A 23,408-nucleotide genomic window follows, 5' to 3' on the forward strand; every position below is an offset into this window, starting at 1 on the left:
CAAGAACCTTATGATCCAGCCTAGTATTTCAAGCTCAAGAACATCAGTTTTATAAGTAAATGTTATGATAATGTAAACCCACATAAAGTTGTTTCATGATCAGTTTGGGAGTTAGGTGTTGTTTTTTACTTTGCTTTTAAGAGGAACATTTTCTGCCTAACAAAGTTCCACAGAGACTAATAAGCCCTTCTGTGAGAGTAACTCAACTTTCTTCTGTCCCATGGAAATCTTAAGATGTCATAAATATAAAATAAATTACAGCTGAGGTCTTTAACATAGTAGCTTCTTATTACTGCTTACCTGCTCCTGAATTTCTCCACTTGACTGTAGTTCCAAGCCTGCAGTACAAATGCACTCTCTCCTCTGCAGTGTTGTTTATTAACTTTGGACAAAGCATTAACTGGTGCCTGTTACTTGTGATGAGTCCAGCACATGGATCTATGCTAAATGCAGTCTGTATCATAAAAATGACAAGATTTCCACTCAGACTTATGCTGCACTCAAACAGCATAATGCAATTCCAGATGTTTAACGTGAAAAGCATCTGTGTGTCTCACTTAGCAACACTGTGCTGACTTAATGGTAATAAAGTTATAACTATTTGAATCCTAAGGCAGCAATTCTACCCACCTAAACAAAAAATGTGCTAGAAAGGTGCTGTAAAAAGTAAACTATTCCAAGTTATGTGCCCCTACTTAAAAATAAATTAATAACCAAGGGTGACACCATCAGCAGCTGATTCCTTTCCACCTTTTTTTTTACAAAAGCAGCTTGAAAACAAAACAAAACCCCACAAGATTTTCCTGGTTTTCCTGCACTGGATTCCCTTCAGCAGGCAACTGTACCCTGAACGCTCTTTGTGTTTATGGACAAACACTGCAGACCCACACGATGCTGCTCCACAACCCCGCCGTGAGGGGCCGCGTAAGCCGCCCCCGCCCCGCTGGAGCCGCCACGGATCCCGGGACTGGCGGATACAGCACCGGCACACGAGACGAGCAGAAAGCAGCGGAGAAATCACCGCAAACGGGAGAGGAGCCGATGGATACACCAGCAGCGCCTGAGGCGGCCCCGCCATGAGGGGCGGGCGCTTCCCGCCCCGCCCCTGAGCAGGGCGCCCCCGTGCGGCGGGGCGGGGCCGAGCGCTGTCCCGGCCCCGGTGTGACCGGGATTTACCGACCGCAGGCACCGACCGACCCCTGCAGGAAAAGGGGCTGAGCGGCCGCGGCAGGGAGCTGTTGCTGCACTTGGGAACAAACTGTGTTCTGCCACTTCTGTGCCACTGGACATTTCTGCTGTGAGCATCAAGTAACAGGCACCTGTGGCAGATGTGCCTTTGGGAGCCAAAAAACCTGGTTTAGCTGACAACAGCGACGTGCACAAAGGTGACAGTGAAACACAACATAGTTCAGGCCTTCTCAAAGCCTACAGCATCTCAGAATAACCGCTCAGCTCGAGGCTGGTGGCCCACTGGTTGCTATGGAGTCTCCCCGTGTATTTGTTTGGAAAGCACTTGCTGGCTTCAGGAGACTTGGCAATAGTTACAGTGCTGTCTCATTAATAACGCAGCACTCTGTCACAAAAAAAGTGAGAAATGTATGTCTTGTATATTTCTCTCATTCCATAGGTAACCAGATTTAAATTCTGGTATTCAACTTCATTAGAGATCAGGGAAGATAACACCTTATTCACCAGATCCCACACGAAATTCGTTGTTCCTACGCAGACCTCGCTGCCCAGGGTGTTTGGAAACCCTGTGGCCCGGCTGGGCTCCTGTGGAGAGCTGTGGGCAAACGGAGCAGGCGATCTCGCCCAGTAAACTCCTTAAACTGATGTTGAAAACAGTGTCTGCTCCTCATAAGCAAAAACTGAAAGACTTTTGCTGTGCCTCCGAATAAGCTGCTCCGCTGACTGCACCAACCTAGTCCCGCTATCCCACAGAACGCCAGACTCCAACGGGACAGGAGCCTGGTGCGGGCTGAGAACACCGGGACCCTGCGCTCACACTGCCGGGCTGGGCAGCGCGGCGGGCTCGGCCGGACCGCCGCTCTCAGCCGCGGGAGCCGGGCCGCGCACGGCGGACAGCCCCCGAGCCCGCCGTGAGCACGGCGAACGCGCGGGGCGAGGGGAGCGCCCGCCGAGCGCGCTCTCAGCCCATCTCAGCCGCGATCGCCCCGCCGCTTCCCGCCCTTCTCTGACCCCGCGCTGCCCCTGAGGCGAGACGGGGACACGGCGACAGTCCCAGCACAGGGACGAGCCGACCCCGCCGCCGCCCCGCACATGGCGCGCACCGCATCCCGCCGGCGGCCGCCTCCCCGCAGGGCTGCCCGCCCAGACTGCCTGCAGGCCCTCACCGAGCCCCGCGCCTCTCCTCATCCACCGCACCGCTCGCAGGGTGAGACGCCGGTTCCGCGGGCGGCCGGCGGCGGGGACACAGGGCGGGAGCGCAGCCCGGCCGCCGCCAGCGCCTCCCGCCGCCCATTCGCGGGCAGGCGGCAGGCGGGGGAGCCCCCGGCGCGCGCGCCCGACGCGCCTGCGCGCGGGGCGTTAAATGGGTGCGGAGCGGGCGGCGCGAGGCCCCGGCTACGGCGGCTGAGCGGAGGCGGCGNTGCGGCCCCTCAGCGGGGGCGGGCGGGGGAGAAGTGGGGCCGACGGCCGGAGCAGGAAACGCCGCGGGCGGCGGTGAGGCCTGGAGCGGAGCGGAGCGGAGCGGCGCGGGACTACCGCCGGTGAGTGCGGCCGGGCGGGGATCCGCTGAGTCACCTGCCCCACTGCCGCCGTTCCCCTCCCCGGCTCCGGCGCCTCGGGACGGCGCCTGGGCCGCGGTGCCCCCGCGCCGCGGGGCGAGCGGCTCCCGGCCCCTCAGGGCCCCGCGGGGTGTGTGGGGGTGCGCGTCCCGGCGGGCGCGCGCCCCGGCCCTGCCCGCACACCGATACTCCTTGTGCTGGAGCCGCTGGAGCGCGGGGTAGGGCCGGCCGCGCTGCCGGAGCGGCTCGGAGCCTTCAGCGAGAGCCGCCTGGCTGGGCCGGGGGAAGGGGCAGGGTGGGGAGGGGACCGGCGGTGCTGGGGAGCGCGGCTCTACTTTGCTGTGCCCAAGTGCTAAACTGACTCAGGCTGGAAAGAAAATGCACCCTCTAGAAAGGTACGTCTTGAAATCTGATGGGATGGTTTTTTTTAATTAGCTCCGCGGTCAAAGACTTTGAAGTAACCATGGATAAAAGAGGAGGTGCAACAGAAACTGAAAATGGCGATGCTTTCCTGGAGCTGAACAGAATTACAACTAAATACCCACATCGCTACACAAAGGTCAGCTCATCTGCTTTCGTCTCGGAGTTGTGCGTGGAAGTCTCGGTCACAGGAGCAGAGTGGGAGGTGGAGGCTGCTGTGAGAGGGAAACAGTGAGGTGAAAGCTGAAAAGCCTTTGCCTGGATTAGGATTTACAAAGTGGTATCAAATGAGCAGCTTGTTAAATGTGATGCAGTTGTGCAATCTTGTCCTCGATATGCTTTTGATTCCCACCACCTTATTTTAATATCTGAACATCCCACAGCATGTGCTGAGAGATTATTGTAGAGAGTGAAGTATGTTGTTCTACCAGCTTTCTCAAGCACTTCATAGTTCTGTTTTCAGCAGTGTTCTTTTGAGAAGTTGACCAAAAATATTTTCTTGCAATAGATGCCATTTCCTGGGAAAGTGTAGCACACTAGATCTTATCAGTGCCTCTCGTATGTTTACTGGGTGCTTTTTGTAACCTTAGAATTGCTCATATTTGATTGCTGGAAGCTTAAACAGTTGTGACTCTAATCAAGGCTTAGTGTTCAAACGTTAACACAGGTGCTTTTGTTTAACTGTGATGGCTAAATATATGTCTGAGGGGAGGAAGAAGGGCCAAATAACTTGCAAATAAAAAAGATTGTTCCAGTACTAAGTGAGCTTGATATGCTGTAGGGTTTAGGATTCAAATTTTGTTTGGGGTTTTGGTACCACTGCTGAAAATGCCTTTGGGAAGTGTCTGTAATGGTGGTTGATTTTCCCATGGCTGCAAGCTGTGGGAACAGGTGGTCATTGCTTTGTGAAAAGCTGTTAAGATACTTTGCAGCAAATGGCCTGAAGTGTGGAACAGGGTGAGATAGTTTATTGTTGCTGACTGTGTTATCTTTCTTGAGGAATTCGGAGCTGTTGGCTTTTTAGTAGGTTGTTTTCTAAAGGAAAAAGAAGTTATCATTGTAGCTGTGTTCTGTTGAGATAGTAGAGTTCTAGCTTATTTTAAGTAGACATCAACAATAAACCATGTACTTCAGAATTGGCAAAATTTCTTGGGAATAGTACAGCTTTCTAAATCTCTCTAACTTCTTAGAAAAGATGTGCCCTTAACTTTTGAGGATGCGAAGTATGCTATCATTCAGACCTAGATAGTCAGTTAACTGCTAAGTGAAAGAGAGGAGCTGTTTTTAAAGCTCCCCTGCTGAATAAGTGGTCTCTATTCTCTTTCAGTTTTGCCTAAGTCCTCTTGTGTAGTAACTGAATTCAGCTGCAGTTTCTGCTTTGCTTTTTAGGGCAATGTTCAGCCTGTGCTGGTGGCTGTTGGCTGAAAGCAATGCCTTTGTAGCTTCAGTTTTGTTAATTCAGTACCTATGGTTTCTGACCAGGATAAAGTTGCAGAACTAGTGCCAGAAGGTGCCTAGTCTTGTTTATCAGTTGGTTTCCAAGGAGCCTAAATCAAGAAGTACCAGAAATCAGTCTGTGTTAAAATACTTTACATCATATGGTTTCTCTACATGTTACAGCTCAAATATTTTAAGGTGGTGAGGTAATCAACATTGTAGGGCATTTTCATGTGTTCCAGTTTCCTACTGATTAGGGATTGAGGGATCACTGTTTTAGGGTATATGCTGCTGATTTTGAAAGGGGAGTGATTTCCTTTAATGATTTATATTCACTTACTACCACTGGGAAAAAATCTGGTTCATTCTTTGAGTAGTTCTAAGCTGTCTGCTTAAAACTGTATGAGAACAGTTAAGCACAATTTTCCCCTCAGCCTGCTTAGAATGTATGTGAATTAAACATAAAACCCCACAGGTGGAAGTGCCAGCATTTATCTCCTGTGTTACAGGAGTGCTCTACAGTTTAAGCTGTGTCTTCTCTAGTTCTTGGGAAGCTGTTCCCCCAAGGGTGCACAGCTAATGAGTGAAAGGCAAGAAACAATTCAAATTTTCCTCACTTGAGTGGAAGAATTGTGATAGGATGTGAATGAGAGCCTGTGGACTCCCTCTCGTGGCCAGCAAAACAACCCATTCCCAGTCTGGTGATGGACAGGGCTGTTAATACTTGTAGTATCTGCATCAGGCTCTGATAGTATTACAGCACTGATGTTCCTCACAGATTGAGGTTTATTTTGGGAAGCTGTGGGCAGGGAGGCCAGGCTCCCTTTAATGGCACTCTTTTTGCTGAGGTCTAATACACGGTGATGCCTGGGGTCTGGGTGATGTTTTGTCCAGCTACCAAATTGCCATCTAGAGCAAGTGTCAAACTCACATAGTTAATGAACTGATTTTAATCAGTTTTATCAATTTAATCAAATTTTAAAACGTGGGAAAAAATTATGTAAAAGTTCTGAAGGATATTGTATTTTTGGGGGGAAAGGGTAAAGAGATCTTTCAGTTTGGCTGATGTATGGTGTCTGCTGTTAGGATTTCTTTATCCTTCCAGCTGCCCACTGATCCCTGCACAGTTCTGAATCAATTCAGTACAGTTGGGAGTGAGGCAGGTTGAAGAAAGGGGATCTTGGGAGAATGAGTAAGTGTAACTAGAAATGTGCATCTTAACTGCAGCAGAGTTAATGTTGATTTAAAGGACTGATGGTCACATCATTAATAATGCTTTCTGAATGTAGCAAACTGCAGTGAGAGTGAACTGATTGCCAGTTGAGTGACTGACTGCTCAGGGTGTGCAGTGGTAAGCTGAGGGCTGTTCAAAGCTGGTAGAAAGTGGGAAAACAAGTTATCATTCAGCATTGATTTGGTGTTGGGTGGAATGGGTAATGCTGTAACACATATCATAATATCTTGGAGTTGGTGATGGTCAGAAATGAGAAGCTTGTCTAGAATTCCCAAATCTACACCAGTAATTGAAATTGTACTAATGCTTTTTTTACCTGCTGAACCTTATGTAGCATTAACCACAGCAGTTTTGATTCCTTCTTGAGGACTCAGCAGCTCTGGTGTCCATGATGCCTGTGTTGCTTTTGAGCTGAACTGTCCAGGGAAGTGAATACATAAACATTTATGGTGTGAGCAGCCTTGGAGTGCTCACAAGAAACTGAACCTGGCCTAGTAAGGCTTAGTGCTTTGAATAACTGTTTGGTCAGTGGCCACTGGTAGAACAACTGAAATATAAACTTTCAGTGCTGTATTTCACAGTATAGGAAACAACATATTGGGAAACCTGGGCTGTCAGATTAAAACACTAAATTGAACGGGCACTCTGGAATAGATGGTTTGAGTCACTTAAATCTTGTCTGTGTGTGAATTGAAACTCTTGTCTCGATTTTTGATTTTTTTTTTCTAGGAGGAACTGCTGGATATTAAAGAGCGTCCCTACTCTAAGAAAAGACCTTCTTGTCTTTCTGAAAAATATGACAGGTATTTTCTTGGTTATACAAAGGCTATATACATTTCTTTCAAAGTAAAAGTTTAAATTGCAAAAAACACTTAGCTAAGAAGTGCTCTTATGTTGATGGGAGGTATACATGCCACAAAGTTCAGACTGCTACAGAGTCCAGTTTTCAGAAGTACTAATCTGCTAGGAAAGGCTCAATGCTCTGGCCAAGAATTTTGTTCTTTGAACAGAGATTATTTTCTGCTGGATCTCATAAGTTCCCACAACACAAGTCTTACAGACTTGCAGAAAAAAGTACCAAGAACATAGGTGTGTAGTACAGACTGGGTCAGGCTGTAACAAGCTGCCTTGCTTAGTGGATTACTCTCCCATGTTGTCACTGTACCTCACTGAAAAATGGAGGTGAGTGTTCTTGGCTGGTGTTTGTAAGTTTATTAAGCAGCAGTTTCTTTACTACTCAGATGAATCTATTGTGAAAGCATGAGATTGAGATAAAATTACCCAAATGCTTAAGAGCAGCACCATATGATCTGCTTGAACTGTTTTTCAGTGTACCAGGCAAGCTTCGCCAGTAACTAGTCTTTTAAAATCTGATACTGGGTATTATACTTCCCTGCTATTACAGAAGAGGTCCAAATACTTTGTGTGAAGTAATAAGCCACAGTAAGGCAGATTTAGAAGTTGAGTATGAAGGATAATTCACTTGTACTGGTCTCTAACCAGTAAATCCTAGGTTTCCCACAGCAGCATTATGTGTTTATTAGACTACAAGGTAGCAAACAATCCTGCAATTTTGTTTTCCTAGTGATGGTGTCTGGGATCCAGAGAAGTGGCATGCATCTTTATATCCAACTTCAGGAAGAACTTCACCAGTGGAAAGCTTTAAAAAAGATCTGGATTCAGACCGGACTTCTCTTATGCGTAGGATAGTAGGTGAGTGTGTTCTACAGCACATTGCTCAAAACTGAGCCCGGGCTGTTGGCAAAACCTTTCTGTTGGGATAACACAAAGGAGGCCAAACAAAGTCCCTGAAAATTGACTGCACAGCATAAGTGTCAAAGAAATCTTGGTAGTTCCAACTAGACTTTAGTGGGCTTTCTGGACCTAAGAACAGACCTGTGCAACAGTCAGTTATGTCCTCCTGTTCTTACCATGTAATAGTGAATACATATGTAAATGCAAGTGCTGGGACAATTTCTTTGCAACTTGAGGCTGAGCACTTAGAAGGTCTATAGTGGGAAAGCAGGTACTTCTAGGAGACCACAGTAGCTCCTCAATACCCAGCTGTAAGTTTTTTGTTTGCACTTCCTGTGGTCTCAGCTAGATCAGCTTCACAGAAATAAATCCTGAGCATTTTCCTTTAAAAGCCTTGGGATAGCAGCAAGGCTATAGAACAGAGGGCTGCTGTACAGGCAACCCACTTGTCTTTACTAGTACATTAAATTCAGTGCTTTTTGTGTGATCTCTGACTTGCAGATCCAAGAGAGCGAGTGAAAGAAGATGACTTGGACGTAGTCCTGAGTCCCCAGAGGCGAAGCTTTGGGGGTGGCTGTCATGTGACTGCATCCGTCAGCTCCCGTCGGGCAGGGAGCCCCCTGGAGAAGGACGGCGACGGTGTCCGCGTGATCGGCGGCCGCAGGATCGGCAGTGGCAGGATCATCTCCTCCAGGAACTTCGACAAGGACCATCGGGGCGGTGACTCCAGGGACGCGAGAGACCGGGATCGTGACAGGGACTACAAAGATAAACGCTTCAGGGTTTGTTCCTTCTTTTCCTGGCTGCGTGTTAAATCGGGGGTTTGGACTCCTGGGCACTAAAAACACTGGGGCAGGTGAGCTGCATACAGCAGCTGAGTGTTCTGTGCAAGCAGGCCCTTTGTTCTTAGGGTGTGGAGGGTGAGCACTTGGTGTTTGAAAACTTGGTTACATTCCTTCGGCGAGCTCACAGGGATGTATGTAATGCTGTTTATCAGACAAACCTTGCCCGTGGCTCACTTTTGCTAGCAAGAAGTTCAAAAGTCAAATAGTTCATTTGTAGTTCTTGACCTGGCAGTTGTCAGCAAGCATTGTCTTTAACCTCAGCAAATGGGAGCTTTCCATGCTTTCAGGCTTTTTTTTTAAAAAAAAGGAACTGCTAACTCTCAGGCTACAAAACTGAGTTTATGGAAGCACTTGCAGATCAATAGCTTTTGGTGTAATGAAGCAGAAATTCAGCTGTGAAGCTTTAAATTTAAAAGCTTACAGAACATACAGGGAGGTTGTATAAACATGTGAAAATACCCAGAACTGGTGTGAAAGGTGGAAGTCAGGGAAGAATTTTATTAAGGCTAATGTTTTTAATATCCACCTTCAGAGGGAATTTGGTGACAGCAAACGTGTCTTTGGGGAGCGAAGAAGGAACGATTCCTACACTGAAGAGGAACCTGAGTGGTTCTCTGCTGGGCCTACAAGTCAGTCTGAAACCATTGAGCTCACAGGCTTTGATGATAAAATTCTGGAGGAAGATCACAAAGGGAGAAAACGTACGAGGAGACGCACAGCCTCGCTGAAAGAAGGTAAGGGCAAATCTCTCAAAAGCTCTGCTAGCGGGGCAGATTGCTGGGTGTGGAGATGACTGTTACAGATCCAGACAAGTGTAAATGAGAGCCTTTATCTTAAGCCTGCATAGCTTTTGGTCATCCTGAAGCACAAGATGTGAAGCCTATAATGGGTATTTGTAATCTGAAAGAACAATTAGGTGATAAATTATTGGTTTTTTCCAAAGAGGTGGAATTGAGAGGCTGGGAAAAAACATTGTATGGATGCTGAATGATACCTGAAGTTACTCTAAAAGTCTTGTTAATTTGTGTATCCTGCTGGGTGCTGAAGGCTCTGTTTAAATTAAGCTAATGATCTGAGGTACTTGAAATTTTTTTTTTTCCTTATGGTAATACTAACATTAGGAGCACTGATCTGGGCATACAGCTTCCAGTAACATAGCTTTAAACTGAATTAGTAGATTTGAATTTGTGTGCAGTCATTGGATGATTACAAAAAACCAAGTTGTAATATGGCAAGAGAGATGACTTTTTAGTGCTAGAAATTCTGCAGGTGGACAACATAACTGGATTGTAGCACAGTTCCCAGCACAGGAGTTTGTAGCCATGTCACAGCTTTTTTGCAGTGCCCTGTGCAAGCTTGCTGAGAAGTCTTTAAAGTGAGAAGTGATGAAGGAGGAGAAGCAGTATTTGTTATATGGCAACTATTAAGAACCCATGTCCAGAAGGCAGGAGCTGCCAAAGAATTCTTGATGGAAAACCAGCAGCAGCTGTTGACTTGCTGCAACAGCTGTATGTGCTTGGTGTGGCATAACAGCCCAGGCTGATCAGGATGCAGTTGTTTGTGCACAGTTCAATGGCAGTTCTTGTTTTTTTGAGCTAGATAGTCTTACCAGACTAGAAGCTGTGTGCTAGGAGTTGTAGTGGATGCTGTTTTCTCTTGCAGGAGCCAGTGGAGTGTAACTGATGAGGTATCAGTTGGGGGCTGGATTTTTTGGGTCTGTGCTTCTAGTCCCTGGGCAAGTGCATTGGCTGTCAGGCACTGTTCCCACAGGAAATAGTCAAGTTCAGTGATTCAGCAGTCACTTGGTTTTCTTTTCAAGGCATAGAATGCAATGGTGGAGTGGCAGAAGAGGATGAAGTGCAAGCTGTCCTTGCCAATGAAACTCCAGCAGATCAAGAAGTTCCTAGAGAAGCTGTTTTACAAGAACCAGCTCCAGGAGAGTTTGACTTCAATGAGTTCTTTAACTTGGATAAAAGTGTTCCTGGCCTGGCTTCAGTGAGTTTTTTGGGGTTTAAGACTGGGTGTATTCGTGAGAAGCATTTTTGCTGCATCTGCGTTCTGTAAAAGCTAAAACTTCTTGTTTTGTGGCCGTTCCTTTATGAAGTGTGTAAGTTTAAGATGAATTTGCAGAGATTTAGCTTTGGAGTGTTAGGATGTTTCTGCTGAGGTGTTATCCCTGGGACTGGCTCCATCTCCAGAATAAGTGTTTGAGGCAGACTAGCTGACCATTTTTCCTTTCTTTTGGTCATGACTTGAAGGCTTAAAATTTACATTCTGAGTAGAGCTTCTTTGGAATTATTAAAGATATGTTTAGAGAAGATTCACTGTACAAATTTATTCTAGCTGAAGACAGCCTTTTCTGTCTAAGTCTGGGAAATGCAGCAAACAGATCTCCTGAGCAGACGTCCTGGCAGGCAATGAGCTTGGAGACACTAGTGCCTAAAGGATGTATGTCTGGAAGGGTTTGAATCTTTATTACTTAAGCCTTTAAAAGGTTAATAAATTTTTTAGTACTATTACTCCTGTGTTGAATAAACAAAGCCTACCAATTCAGTCAAAAGTCAGAAATTGGGTTCTGACTGCAAACAAACAGATCTGACATGGTTTAGAAATGTTGAGATTTAAAAACAAATGGACTTTCAACCTAATATTTAATGTGGACAAGCTGCTTGCATTAGAAAAGAGTCATTATATGGTGCCAGTGATTTGACAGATACATGGAGGAGAGTTCATTCTCCCTATGGAAGTTATAAGTTCTTCAGACCTGATAATCTGATTTTCAGCATATGTGTGAGGTGGTGACTCCTTTTAAAAGCAGGGGTTTCCCAAGTGAAAAAACCTGCTAATGAAGCTAGTGGGCAGATGTTACAATTTGTCATAAAAGTGAATTTCTTTGTACTGGTGATATGTCTGTGACAGGTGGTATCATAGGTTTGTACATTTGTCTTAATTCTTCTAACATGTCTGAGGCAAACAATCAAAACCAAATGGAGCAATACTATTTTTTCTGTTGTAAATAATTGAGTGCTCCTTGTTTCAGGGAAAAAAAAACCCCAAAAAAATGAAACAATTTCTCTGAGAGGGAGAAGCTGCTCTTCCTTTTGTCTAAAAGAAAACATGCTACCTGAAACTGCATTTCTGCCTATTGAGCCAGGCTTTAACTGTCTTGCAGGATAGGAGAAGCTTTAGTTTGTTATATTTTTATAATGCACTGTTTTTTAAATACTTGGGGTTCTTTTGACACTTTCACTTTGAAATGGTGTAGTTAATGGTCTTTGGGTGCTCTGACTGTGCTTTTTCAGTTACAGTTTTACTGAGAGTAAATATTTGGTGTCAGTTAGAGATGTATGCTGGGTTGTATTAACTGTCTGCAGGACAAAAGCACATCAAAGCTTTGAAACTCTGGGAGCAGCATCTAGTTGTCTGTAGCAGAAGAATTTTGCTTGCGCAGTAAAGCTTCTCAGAGATGTTGCTGATCTTGTTTATGTTAAGATTTTTTCTTTTTTCCCTCCCTTAGATGATTGAGGATGTGCTGGGGGAAGGTTCAGTGTCTGCCAGCAGGTTCAGCAGGTGGTTTTCTAATCCCAGTCGTTCTGGAAGTCGGTCAAGCAGCTTGAGATCTACCCCTCATGAGGAACTAGAGAGGCTAGCAGGTAAGGCTGCAGGACAGTGCAGGTCAGGTATCCTCCTTCCACATTCTTTCTTAATCATTCAATAAGAAGATGGCAGATAAGGCTTTAGGACAGTGAATTCTCCCACAGTTTAAGCACTTGGCGTTCTTTTGGAAGCTCTTACAGTAAGCAGTTGTAAGTTCTTTTTAAATAAATGTTCTTGTCAGTGCTTCCTGGTGACTTTCCAGCTGATCTTGGGCAAGGGGTGTGAGGCATAACTTTGCAGTGACATGCTGAAGTTGGTTGCCAGTGTATGTTCATCTTGAGCCATTGGGTTGGTAAACTGATGTCGCAGTGCTCCTGGTTTTGCTGTTTCAGGTCTAGAGCAAGCCATTCTCTCCCCTGGCCAGAACTCTGGAAACTACTTTGCTCCCATTCCATTGGAAGACCACTCTGAAAACAAAGTGGACATCCTAGAAATGCTACAGAAAGCCAAAGTGGACTTAAAACCTCTTCTCTCAAGTCTTTCAGCCAACAAGGAAAAGCTTAGAGAGAGCAGTAAGTGCCTCTTCAGCTATTGTCAAGTTCTTGTGATGCAGTATCTCCCAGCAAGAGGCTTGGTATTCTGGAAACCTCAACTGCCCAAATCCAGGAGTAGACAGTGTTATAGATTTACTTACTCAGTATTCAGCAGCTCTCAATTGTGTCAATATCATCACTGACTCTTTTCATCCTAATCACAGGATGACATCACTTTATCAGACTGCTTTAGTAGCCAGAAACAATTATGAGATGATGCAAGTCTTGATCGGAGTTTCCAACTTTATGTATGGCGTTTGCAGTTTTTTCATACTGGTGACTGGTGTCAGCTCTGAAACTGTGGCATTTAAACTCTGGCTTTACCAAAAACTGGCAGTGTCAGTCATCCTTGACACTGTCTGTAATGGATCACATTGATCCATTAAGTGTCAGTATCTGTGCAGTTGTACATTGGCTTGAGAATGGGATGTTTTTTTCAGTGGTGCCTCCAGTGTAGGGATTTGCATGTCTGGGCCCATAGCATGCATGGAATGTACAAAATGCATGTGTTCTGTGAAATCTTGAGGTCTAATTCCAAATTGGTTTCTCTTTGGCAAGCAGCATGTATTGCCATGTAAACTGGACTGAAGAAAAAGTGATGGCCCTCTGATTAGTGTGAAGCAGCTAGGAAGGAAAGCATCTAAGCACTGCAAATATTCTTAAGCATCCAGTCTGGGAGTAGGGAGTGTTGGCTAACATGTGGAGAACTTCCTTAATTTCACTTTAAAAAGACTTGTAGTTCTATTTCTGTTCTGCTTAGTCTGACTTTCCTACTAAAAACTTTTTCAACTTTGATCCTCACAAACCAAGGATGAAGGAACAAAAATCTGTGGGGAAGCTTCCATTTACTCAAACGTACCTGATGTGGGGCTCTGTGTTCCCACAAAATGCTGTACAGCTCTTCAAGTGTTGTGGAGTTTTCAGATCAATTCCTCTCCACCAACATCATATTTACTCATGTTCTGTGCTGCATGTCTGCATCATTGTTTCTTTTTTCCACCTCCTTGCCCAAATTTCCAGTAAATCTTATTTCTTTGGTCCAATATCTGCAACCCATGGCATGCTTCTGTCTCTTCTTCCTTTTCTTTTAAGGTGTCACACCTTGTGATGTGTGTTAGCTGGTCCATAAAGCATGTTTAGCCTTGATGTCAGGCACCAGTAGGTGTTTATATATGTGTATATATATGCATATACAGGAAAAAAAATACTGCTAAGAGCACTGTACCTTGTGCTGGCTGGTTATGCCAGTGAAATCTTTCTATAAGAGGCTTTAATTTCTGAGCAAAAAATCTACTTCAAATATTATACACACTGAGCTTAAGTGTGTAACTGAGTCTCTATGTAGATTTTCCAGGTATGTATTCTTTCTGCTTATGATGGCTTCAGAAATTTGACATGGCTTGCACTGTGGCTGTAAAATCTGATTTCCTGAAGTGTAAGATAAATGAAACTTTACTAATTGAAAAAAGAAACAACTCAGTTGTCACACGAATATTCTCGTTGAATGCAGACAAAGTTGTAAAATGTAGTAACAACGTTTCTTGCAGGATAAATGAAAGAATGAGAATTTAGTAGCTGAAGCCTGAACAGGTTCTTGTGGAGTCTTACGTGGCTGTAGTTGTGCATGTCAGTTCTCTGAATTTGGATATATTAGAATGTCAATCTAAACCCAGATCAGTCATGGTTTGACAGCTAGTATCAGTATCAAAAAATAAGTTTTTGGCTGTTCCTAGTCTTCTAACAACTTCTATTCAACACTTGCACAAGAATTATTAGCTCACTTGAGAACAGGACTGTGGTTTACCAGTATTTCTCTTGTATTTCTCAGCACATTCAGGAGTTGTACTTTCAGTGGAGGAAGTTGAAGCTGGGCTAAAAGGTTTGAAAGTGGATCAGGAGGGGAAAATTGCCACTCCCTTTATGGCTGAGCAAATGGAAGAAGCCCTGAATGTCAGTGGCTCCAGACAGATGAAGAAGGATGGGGATATGACTGCATTTAACAAACTCGTCAGCAGCATGAAGGCAAGCGGGACTCTGCCTTCACAGCCCAAAGTCAATGTAAGTGCAGCCAGTGCCTCTGGTGACCTGTGTTGTTTACAGGGGGGCAACAGCCAGCCCTTACTGAAGCCCACATGGTTTTAGTGACCTTTGTTTAGTAGAGGTATGTCAATGAACAGGCTATTATTTTGCACTTGACTTTTAACAGCCCTTGTACTAAGATGAAACTGAAGTGAATACTTGTTAGCTGGAAGATTAGTATTGAACAACAGATGATAGTAAGGTTTAGACTGCAAGGGGTTGTAGGATGAAATTTCATCCTGCCACTAACTGCCTAAGCAGTATGCTTGACCCAGAAGCTGTCAGTAAATATTTCTGGCACCAGAAGATACTTCTAACAACCAAGTAGGTGTAAAGCATGTGGTTTTCCTGCCAAACTGTGTCCAAGGACTTTTATACTCATCCCCCTTCACTAAAAGATAGTGAAGAATGTGAATTTGCCCTGTGAAGAATTTGCAGATTGATTTCAGACTTTTCAATACTTTTGCTTCTGGGTGTCTCTTTACATTAATGTGCAATTTTGATGCACAGAAGAATATCTTAAATAATTTCTTTAACATACAAACACTTTTTTGTTTGTACATATTTTCAGTTAACCAATGGCTCAATAGTCCATCTCTGGTTTACACAATTACATAAATTCATATATTTGACCCAGACTTGAATGAGGCACAGTGAAATGTCTGTATGCAATCTAGTGCAGGCATTTTTCTTAGGGGAAATCTGTGAGCCAGCTCAGCCTTTAACTTTGCTGAAGTTTTATTTGGCTGTTGCATAAACTGCTGTTCTAACACAACAGATGAAATTATTTCTGTCACTGAAACAAATGTAGATAGTCTCTTAGTGAGCTTAGTTGTATCTATGTCTAATTTACAGTGTTTTCATTTTCTTAGCAGAGCCTTGAAAGCCACTTAATGTCACCTCCAGAAATGTCAGGCCAGCCTCTGTCAAAGAATATTCTGCAGGTATTCTTACTGGGGGGAGGGAAGTACTTAAAAGCATATCCTCGATGGGAAAACAAAAATTATTTTAAAATAAGGCATTTCAGGCAATTATGGGATCAACAGTCAGAAAAGATACTATAAAGAAAGAGCCAGGGACTAGATCAGTTTACCTAAAAATTTGTTTTATGTTACTTCCTGTAATTACAGCTTGAAAATGAAAAGCTTACTGAGTGCCTAATTCTGGGCAAACCAGGATTGGTGTGTCTGGTTGCACAAGTCCCCCTTGTCTCTAAGTTGCTATAAATAGGGCAGTCTGGTGTGTAGTAAAATGAGCTAGTTTCTGTAAATTTGTCATATTTTGAATGTTCTTTCTTTAATTATTCTTAGGAACTTCTTGGTCCACCCATTACCAGACCTGCTTCATCGAATGTCTTAAGTGGCCTGATAGGTGGTTTGGAGCCTGCAGCCTCTCTGCTGACACAGAGAGCCCCCTCTCCCCCCATCCCACCTGTGTTCCCAGCACGAGCTGCTTCTGCAGATTACCTGCGCCACAGAATATCTTCACCCATTGGTGAGACTGCTTGCAAAGTGGGTTTTTATTACTTGAGGGATTTTTAAGACTGCTTTACAGAACTATAAAAACTTCCTGGCACTTGGTGGGCAACTAGGGTAGTGTCTGCCTTTTGAGTGCTAAGTGCCCTTTCACTTACTAGTTTCTAATGTTAAATTCATCACCCAGACCTCACAGTGAGTTCTGGTGAGGAATAATGTGCTAAGCTACTGTGTAAGAATAACTTCCAAGGTCTACTTGGTCATCTGTACTACATAACACTACCACAAGCCTCTGTTGTAGCTCTGTGACAAGGAAGAGATGTAGCTCTGTGTAGATTTAAGGGGTGAGCTGAGAGTCCTCACAAGGAATCCTAATTAATGTAGCATTATTTTACTTTGGGATATGTATTCTATGTATTGAAAGAAACTGTTAGTACTTTTAAATACAACTGTTACATTTTCTTTAGGTTTTGGACAAGGTTCTCAGCAATTGCTTGGTGATCCATTTCCAGGTGTAAGGAAGCCCATGAGCCCAGTTGCTGCACAGGTTAGATGACATTCTTTTTGTTTAATGCATTTGCATGTCTTTGTCTTCTGTGGTCTAGAGCTAACTTGTGCTTAGCAGTTGCACCCAGATGTTTGTGCTTTAAGTTTACTCTGAGTGTGAGGGTGCAAAGTCTAATTTAGTATAGTCTCAAAACCTCATTGCAATTTGGCCCATCTTAGAGTACCTGAAGTACAAAATTTTTTGAAACATTTATTGCCTGTTAATAAAACAGAGACTGCTGGTGGGCAGATGTTGGTGAAGACATTAGTAGCTATAGCAATCAATCTTCAATATCTTAAAAAAACCCAGCTAAATACAGGCTTTGACTTGTGTGGTTTTTATCCAACTCTACCTCAGATGAGTCCCCTGGAGATCCAGCAAGCTGCATTAGAAGGACTGGCACTCCCACATGACTTGGCCATACATGCAGCAAATTTCTATCAGCATGGCTTTGGTAAACCACAGATGGACAAAAGCAGAGATGGCTACAGAAACAGGTGAGAGTCTGACTGCAAAATGTAAGGGGTATGCTGTTAACTGATTTTTAATGTGAGTATTGTCTTTCACTAGATATTAGTGCTAGTCACTCAGGATTGCATTGGTTCTTGGCAGTGCTGCCTTTGATTCTGTGCCAAGAGCAGAGCTTCTTCTGACTCCCTGTCCCTTCACAGGCAGCAGCGAATGACTAAATCCCCTGCACCAGGACACAGAGGGAATGCATCTTCTCCAGCCCCTGCAGCCTCCATTACCAGCATGGTCAGTACCTGGTGTTCAGTGGTTGTAGGGAGAGCTGTCAAAGTGTCTGCAGTTACCAGATTACAGCCGTGGTAATCCATGGGAGAAAGGGAGGCCATCGAGTTAATAACATTCATGTTGTATCTGTGGCCATGTGATACAGGAATAAGTTTTCCTTCATGCTTAACTGACTGTGCTCACCTTGGAAAAGAGCGTTTTCTGACCCCTGTCTTACCTAAAACTAAAGAAATACTGTTAATGTTACCTTGACCTCATGTTCTGAAACCAAGTGAAGGTGATTATGAAAAACCAAGCCATCATATTTTGGTACTTAAATTTTAAGAAGACAAGTGCAGAAAGCCATGAGAAGCTTTAGAGAACACTGGTTTTTGGGTATGAAGTGTTTGACCTAAGTGTCTGTGTATTGAAAAAATGCCTTCAGGGTTACTTTGAAAATGAGTAAAATATTCAAGCCAAGCTGTTGCCTCTCTGCCTTCAGTACTGTGTAGAATGCAATTTTGATCTAAATTTTCCAATTAGTCAATCAAGTACTTGCAGCTCAGGACTGACACAGACCATTACCTGCCAAAGGAAACAAGTAATCCAGGTTTATATTCCAAATGAGTGACTTCCTCAGGTGCTATGGAACTCTGAATGGGGGGAAACCCAAATGAGGCAATAGCTCTCTGCAGAACATCAGCCCTGAGTTAATGCAGATGAAGCAGCTCTGTAGGAATTCCTATGGAGTTGCTCTTCTGAACCAATAGCAAAGAGGAAACAGCTGGAACTTACACTACAGCTCAGCTATTTTGTTTCAAGCCTGTTAAGGTACATTTAACTGAGAACAGCTGCAGATTTTGATACTGAACTTGCAAAAAAGGTAAAGAGAAATGCTTAAACTGTGAAAGCTGTGAAATGAGGTGAAGTAAAATCATGGGCACACAGCAGCTCATTCAAAAGAGCTTTAAATGGAAAGGATGTGCTAGAATTGGTGTCCTCCCACAGCTGAGATACTGTGGCCTGGATAATGAGCACTGGGTGAGCACTGCTGCTTACTGTGTTCTCTGCAGCTGTCTCCTTCCTTCACACCTACCTCGGTGATTCGCAAGATGTACGAGAGCAAAGAGAAAAGCAAAGAGGATCCAGTTTCTGGGAAAATGAAAATCAGTGATGTTAAAGATGAAAATCAGAGACCAAATGAAGGTATTGTAATGGCTTTCAAATACCACAGACAAAAGGGATTTGGAATAGACTCAGATTGTCTCAGCACATAATACACCCAGGCTACCTTTAGACATTCCTGATCCGTGGAGATGAGGAGGGACCAGAGCTATGGAGGGCATACACTTCCACTAGTGCTGGGGCTTAATCTCTATTTCCTGTCAATTTCTGAGCAACACTAAGAGGGCTGGACCGTAACTGTTTGCAACTTTTCTTGATGAACAAGCACAGTGACAATAATGCTGCCATAGCTCTCTACACCAATGATTGAAAACTTAGTTGTCTTGAGACAACTGAACAGTCAAAGCTGAGACAAATTAAGCTCTTAAGTGCAGCAGATCAGGGAAGCATTTTGTCACCCAAACTGATGTAAGAGGCTGTTAAAAGGAAATGCTCAACACCAGTTGCCTGACCCAGTCAGACTGACATGGCCAATGGCCTGGGATTGTGCTTCAGTGCTGGTAGCTGCAGAGGCAGCTTGCAGTTTGTGGTAGCAGTCCAGCTGAAATACCTCTACTGTAGTACTTGATGCCAGGGTATTTCAGGCCTTTTCTAACTCATCTGGATGGTCTGTGGGAGTAGCTTCTGGAGGTATGCTGTGTTCCAAATCTTGCTAAGCAGATGTCAGATGTAGAAGGTTGCTATTAACCCCCAAACACAGCTAAACTGAAAAACCACCTTTGGCCAGGCTTCTGGCACAACTCCAACTTATAATCTTGTCTAGGGAGGATCTCTTGTACCTCCTATCACCTTTGGCACTGACTCATCTGTGCTACCAGTTCAAAATTCCTCAGAAGGAAAAATAAGAATTAGAAGTTAACAGAGTTACTGTTGACTCTAAACTAATTTAAGTTTCCTGTACAGGGATTCCTGTGGAATATATTCCTTCTCATTACTCTTTTTGAAATAATTTGGCCATAAGCATCCAGAAAAAAAGATGCTTACTATTAAATATATATGATGACAGTTCAGCTAGTTCTGGAACCTGACTATCAAATCCAATCATTAAGCTTTAATTTTCATTAGGTGCAATCTCTAGCTGTGGACTGTAATAGCTGTATTCAATTCTAGCTACAGATAACCTACTGTCTAGTTCTGTGGAGAATGCAGATCAAGGAACTTTGCCCACCTTAGGTACCAAACTACCTGCACTGCAACGCTCTGCATGTTCCACACCTCTTACCCAAGCAAATCGTTGCACCAAAGAGCAAGACTACAGGCCCAAATCAGCTGGTAGGAAGACTCCTACAGTGGCCTCCCCAGTACCAGGAGGCCCTTTTCTTCGTCCTGTTCATCAAGTACCCCTTGTTCCCCATGTACCACTTGTACGACCTGCTCATCAACTGCACCCAGGATTGGTCCAGAGAATGATGGCACAGGGGGTCCATCCGCAACATCTTCCTCTGCTGCAAGCAGGTAATCCATACTTTTTTCCTGTGCATGCATGTTCTCTTTGAGACTGTTAGGAGCAGCACAAACTGATACTACTGGTAGTCTTCATTATATCAGAACTTAACTTGAAAATCAGACAATAAATTCCAACCCATCTAAATACATATGTTTTGTTTTGCATTAAGTTCCTTATGCTTATCAGGTAAGAAGTTTTCTTGCTCATTTTCAACAGGTATGCTTCCTCCTGGAGTGGACCTGTCTCACTTGCAGGGAATATCTGCTCCCATCCTTGGCCAGCCTTTTTATCCACTACCAACAGCAAGCCATCACATCTTAAATCCACGCTCGGGGACGCCTTTGCAGCTCGCCATGATGCAGCAGCAGCTACAACGATCAGGTAGGCTAGAACAGACAGCAGAAGTGTGAGTTCTAGAAGGCTGCTTTCTGGGGTGTTGAGTGCACTGTGCTAGCAGGAAGCTACTTTAATTTAGTTGTTCATGATCACTAACCTTGTGCGGGTCTCAAGTGGTTTGGGCTAATGCAAGCTGTTATGCCAGAACAAAGTCCAAGTGAAGTGTTTGGTTTCAGAACATGTGTTGCTACTGACAGATCTGACTCTTGCAGCATGTGTGCAGGCTTTCAGCCTTCTTGGGCCACGGGCCACCCACCTTCTCCAGGGAAATGCTATTTGATCCTGGTCTTCCCTTCAAACCCGTCTGTGTCCGGAACTGGCAGTGTCAGGCCATTTATGGGAGTACTAATGAAAATAAACACGTGGTACCTGGACTTCCTGGGGCTCATACAATGAATAAAAGCCACATTCAGCTCACATGCCTTATCAGGTGATAGCTCGGGGGCAAATCTGTGCTGGGTATTACTGCACCTCTAACAGCTTTACATTTCACAGGCTCTGGAGCACAGGGATCACCTGCTGGTGCACAAACAACCCCTCAGAATGTGCTGCCTCGGACTGGATTATCTCACGGGCACACACAGCTTGACCATCGCCCCAGCCAGAGAAGTGGCTCTCCCATTGGCCTTGCCAAATGGTTTGGTTCAGATGTCTTGCAGCAGCCTCTTCCATCCATGCCATCCAAAGTCATCAGTGTCGATGAACTGGAATTCCGGCAGTGAGCAGTGACCACTGGGTGGAACACTTGCGATTCTTTAGACTGGATGAGAATGTCCATGGTCAGGACTTCACCTCTGTTTGGTTTTTTGGGGCTTTTATTTTTAGCACTCCTGTGCAGAATTTCCTTTTGAGAGACTAAAGCACATGGCACCTGTCCTGGTCTCATGTCTGCATCAAGACTAAAGGATCCATTATGGCTTGGATAGTGAAGCCTGAAGAAATTTAGATGCACGACGAAGCCAGTTTAATCCTGGAAGTGTCTATTTTTTTTTTGTTTGTTTGTTTTTGTAAGATATGTGAATGAAATGCTGATATTCTCTAGTGTAGAGGTAGCAGCTATGGATTCCTTCTGCAGAAAATTACATGTATAGACCCTTCTGTACAGACTTGTGTATAAACAATCTTTTGTACATACACACCTAGAATAGCCTTTTTGAATCTATACAGCTGTACATAAGAGTAGCTGATAACAGTTGAGCTTTAGTTGTGCCTATGGTTTGGACCTTTCTCCATTGTACGTGTGGGACTTTGTTTAAGATTAAAGTTGCATATCCTAAGTGTGAGTGAACAGGATGAAGTTGCTTTGCCTTTTCTTGCTGCTCATCTCCTCTAGGTCTCCCTCTCACATTTTTCTGTCACGTACTGTGCACTCAGTGTAGCTAAAGTGTCAAAGTAAAAGCCCACATCTTGCTGTCTATCTAACAAAGGTCTGATTCCCTGTGACTCTTGCCACCAAATGAGAGAATTGTTTAGTCTTCGAAAGCCTTGAGGATGGGACCTGGTGCAGTCATGATAAAGCCAGATCTTCAGTCTGTAGGTACCTACTGGTTGTTGCTCTTTCAAGAGGGCTGGTGCTGTTCCTTATTTAGCTGCAGTATTTTCCTTGTTTTAATCTTTCAAGCCAGTTACTAAAGGTCATCAAAATGGAGCCTTGGAATCCTCACCCTTAAACTCCTCAGTCACAGCTGTGGATATTCTGTACTGCCTTCAGTGCTGTTCGTAGAAGGGAGTCCCAAGAACTGTCCTCAATCTAGTGTGCATCTGGTGATGCCATTACTGTGAAACTTGCCTTGGAGTCTTGTTCTGTGGCTTGAAAGGGGGAGGATGGGGTAGTTTTGTGATCTTACTGTGTATATTTGGTTTTAAAATACTATGTTCCTTTTAAGCCTGTTTCACTTCCCTGAACAGTTAAATGTTCTCTTCCATCCTTGTGCATGGTTCCTCACTTCACTCCCTCACTTGTGTTGAGTCTAGTACTGCTGTCATGTCCTACCTAGCTTAGGCCATTGTGCTCTTTTAAGAGGTGAAAGTAAAACCAGAACTCTCACAGACTTGCTCTTTCTTAGGTCTCACTGAAAGCAAAACCAGCAGCAGGAAAAAAAAAAAAATCACTTGTCTGTATTTTATAACCCTTGCCAGTGTGCTGTGGTGGGTTTGTTTCAGTCCAGCAGAGACAGTTGTATGGAAATAGCAAGCTGCAATCTCCAACGTGCAAGCTGTTGGAGGTCACCCATTCTTCTAGTGGTTGTTCCCAAAACAATCCCTGTAAAACATGCAATCACCAGCTTGTCCTTGTAAGATTGTTTTCATACTTTTTTAACTTGACACTTTCCCAGTAACATTCTGTAAATAAAGTTGATTCTACCAGCTCTCTGTATCAATTGCTCTTGTACTAAATTATGTCAGAGTATTGATTAATTTTTAGCCCTGTTCCTGTGGGTAAGATGGAACCAGAGTTTGAGTTGAGATGCAGAAAACTTCAGTTAGTCCAGGGGTGGGGAGGATCACTCTGCTTTGGTAAGAGTGACTGTCCTCACTGATGTCCCAGGATGGAATTGCTGCATTTAAATGTCACAGCTAAATGTGAGGAATGAGGCTCAGTGTATTAGAAGCTGTAAAACTAACCAGCTCTAAACAAAGTGTGAATGTGAGGAAACAGCAGTGAAACCCAATCTGAGCAACAGCCTCATCTTGTGCCCCTTGCACTCAGGCTCATAACCAAGCACCCTGCAGTTCAGCTCACTTCTGCAGGGACCTAGAAACAGTACAGGTGCAAATGCTTGGAGTAGAATCAAAGCTTGGATGTTCCCTTACCCGGCTGAAGAGCAGCCACTGTTCCAAGGACTTAGTGCTTGAGTGGGTGTCTCTAATCACTCTGTCTTCCTGAATGTGTAACAACATGAGGGGGAGTGTTTTTTT

General features: G+C 44.2%; 2 protein-coding genes across 12 annotated transcripts in view; one reads left to right on the forward strand and one right to left on the reverse strand.

Annotated features, from left to right (window-relative positions):
* The window catches only part of SFI1 (SFI1 centrin binding protein), a 27,699-nt gene extending 25,187 nt beyond the window's left edge, over nt 1–2,512 (reverse strand). For 6 of the 7 annotated variants that reach the window (XM_041488890.1, XM_041488891.1, XM_041488889.1 and 3 more), the window contains exon 1: nt 2,355–2,512. In XM_041488890.1, the coding sequence (XP_041344824.1) occupies nt 2,355–2,482 (128 nt within the window). In that variant the 5' untranslated portion in view covers nt 2,483–2,512. Of the gene's footprint in view, nt 1–300; nt 455–2,354 lie in introns of all 7 variants that reach the window. The other variant, XM_041488892.1, reaches the window with a different exon arrangement.
* A 675-nt stretch (nt 2,513–3,187) lies between these two features.
* Nucleotides 3,188–22,855, forward strand: EIF4ENIF1 (eukaryotic translation initiation factor 4E nuclear import factor 1). 5 transcript variants are annotated; one of them, XM_041488675.1, is made up of 18 exons: nt 3,188–3,306; nt 6,568–6,641; nt 7,424–7,551; nt 8,095–8,375; nt 8,971–9,172; nt 10,258–10,433; nt 11,956–12,091; nt 12,428–12,607; nt 14,457–14,686; nt 15,580–15,651; nt 16,018–16,201; nt 16,650–16,729; nt 17,087–17,226; nt 17,401–17,485; nt 18,535–18,667; nt 19,757–20,101; nt 20,310–20,474; nt 20,985–22,855. In XM_041488675.1, the coding sequence occupies exons 1-18, from the start codon at nt 3,211–3,213 to the stop codon at nt 21,209–21,211; spliced, it is 2,934 nt and encodes a 977-aa protein (XP_041344609.1). In that variant the 5' UTR covers nt 3,188–3,210; the 3' UTR covers nt 21,212–22,855. The 5 variants fall into 5 exon arrangements, with proteins under 5 accessions (XP_041344609.1, XP_041344611.1, XP_041344613.1 ...); XM_041488677.1 differs by having other exon boundaries at nt 19,820–20,101; XM_041488679.1 differs by having other exon boundaries at nt 20,039–20,101.
* Nucleotides 22,856–23,408: the final 553 nt, after the last annotated feature.

This window comes from Pyrgilauda ruficollis, unplaced genomic scaffold (assembly GCF_017590135.1).
Source record: "Pyrgilauda ruficollis isolate IOZ18807 unplaced genomic scaffold, ASM1759013v1 scaffold9, whole genome shotgun sequence".
Taxonomy (NCBI): domain Eukaryota; kingdom Metazoa; phylum Chordata; class Aves; order Passeriformes; family Passeridae; genus Pyrgilauda; species Pyrgilauda ruficollis.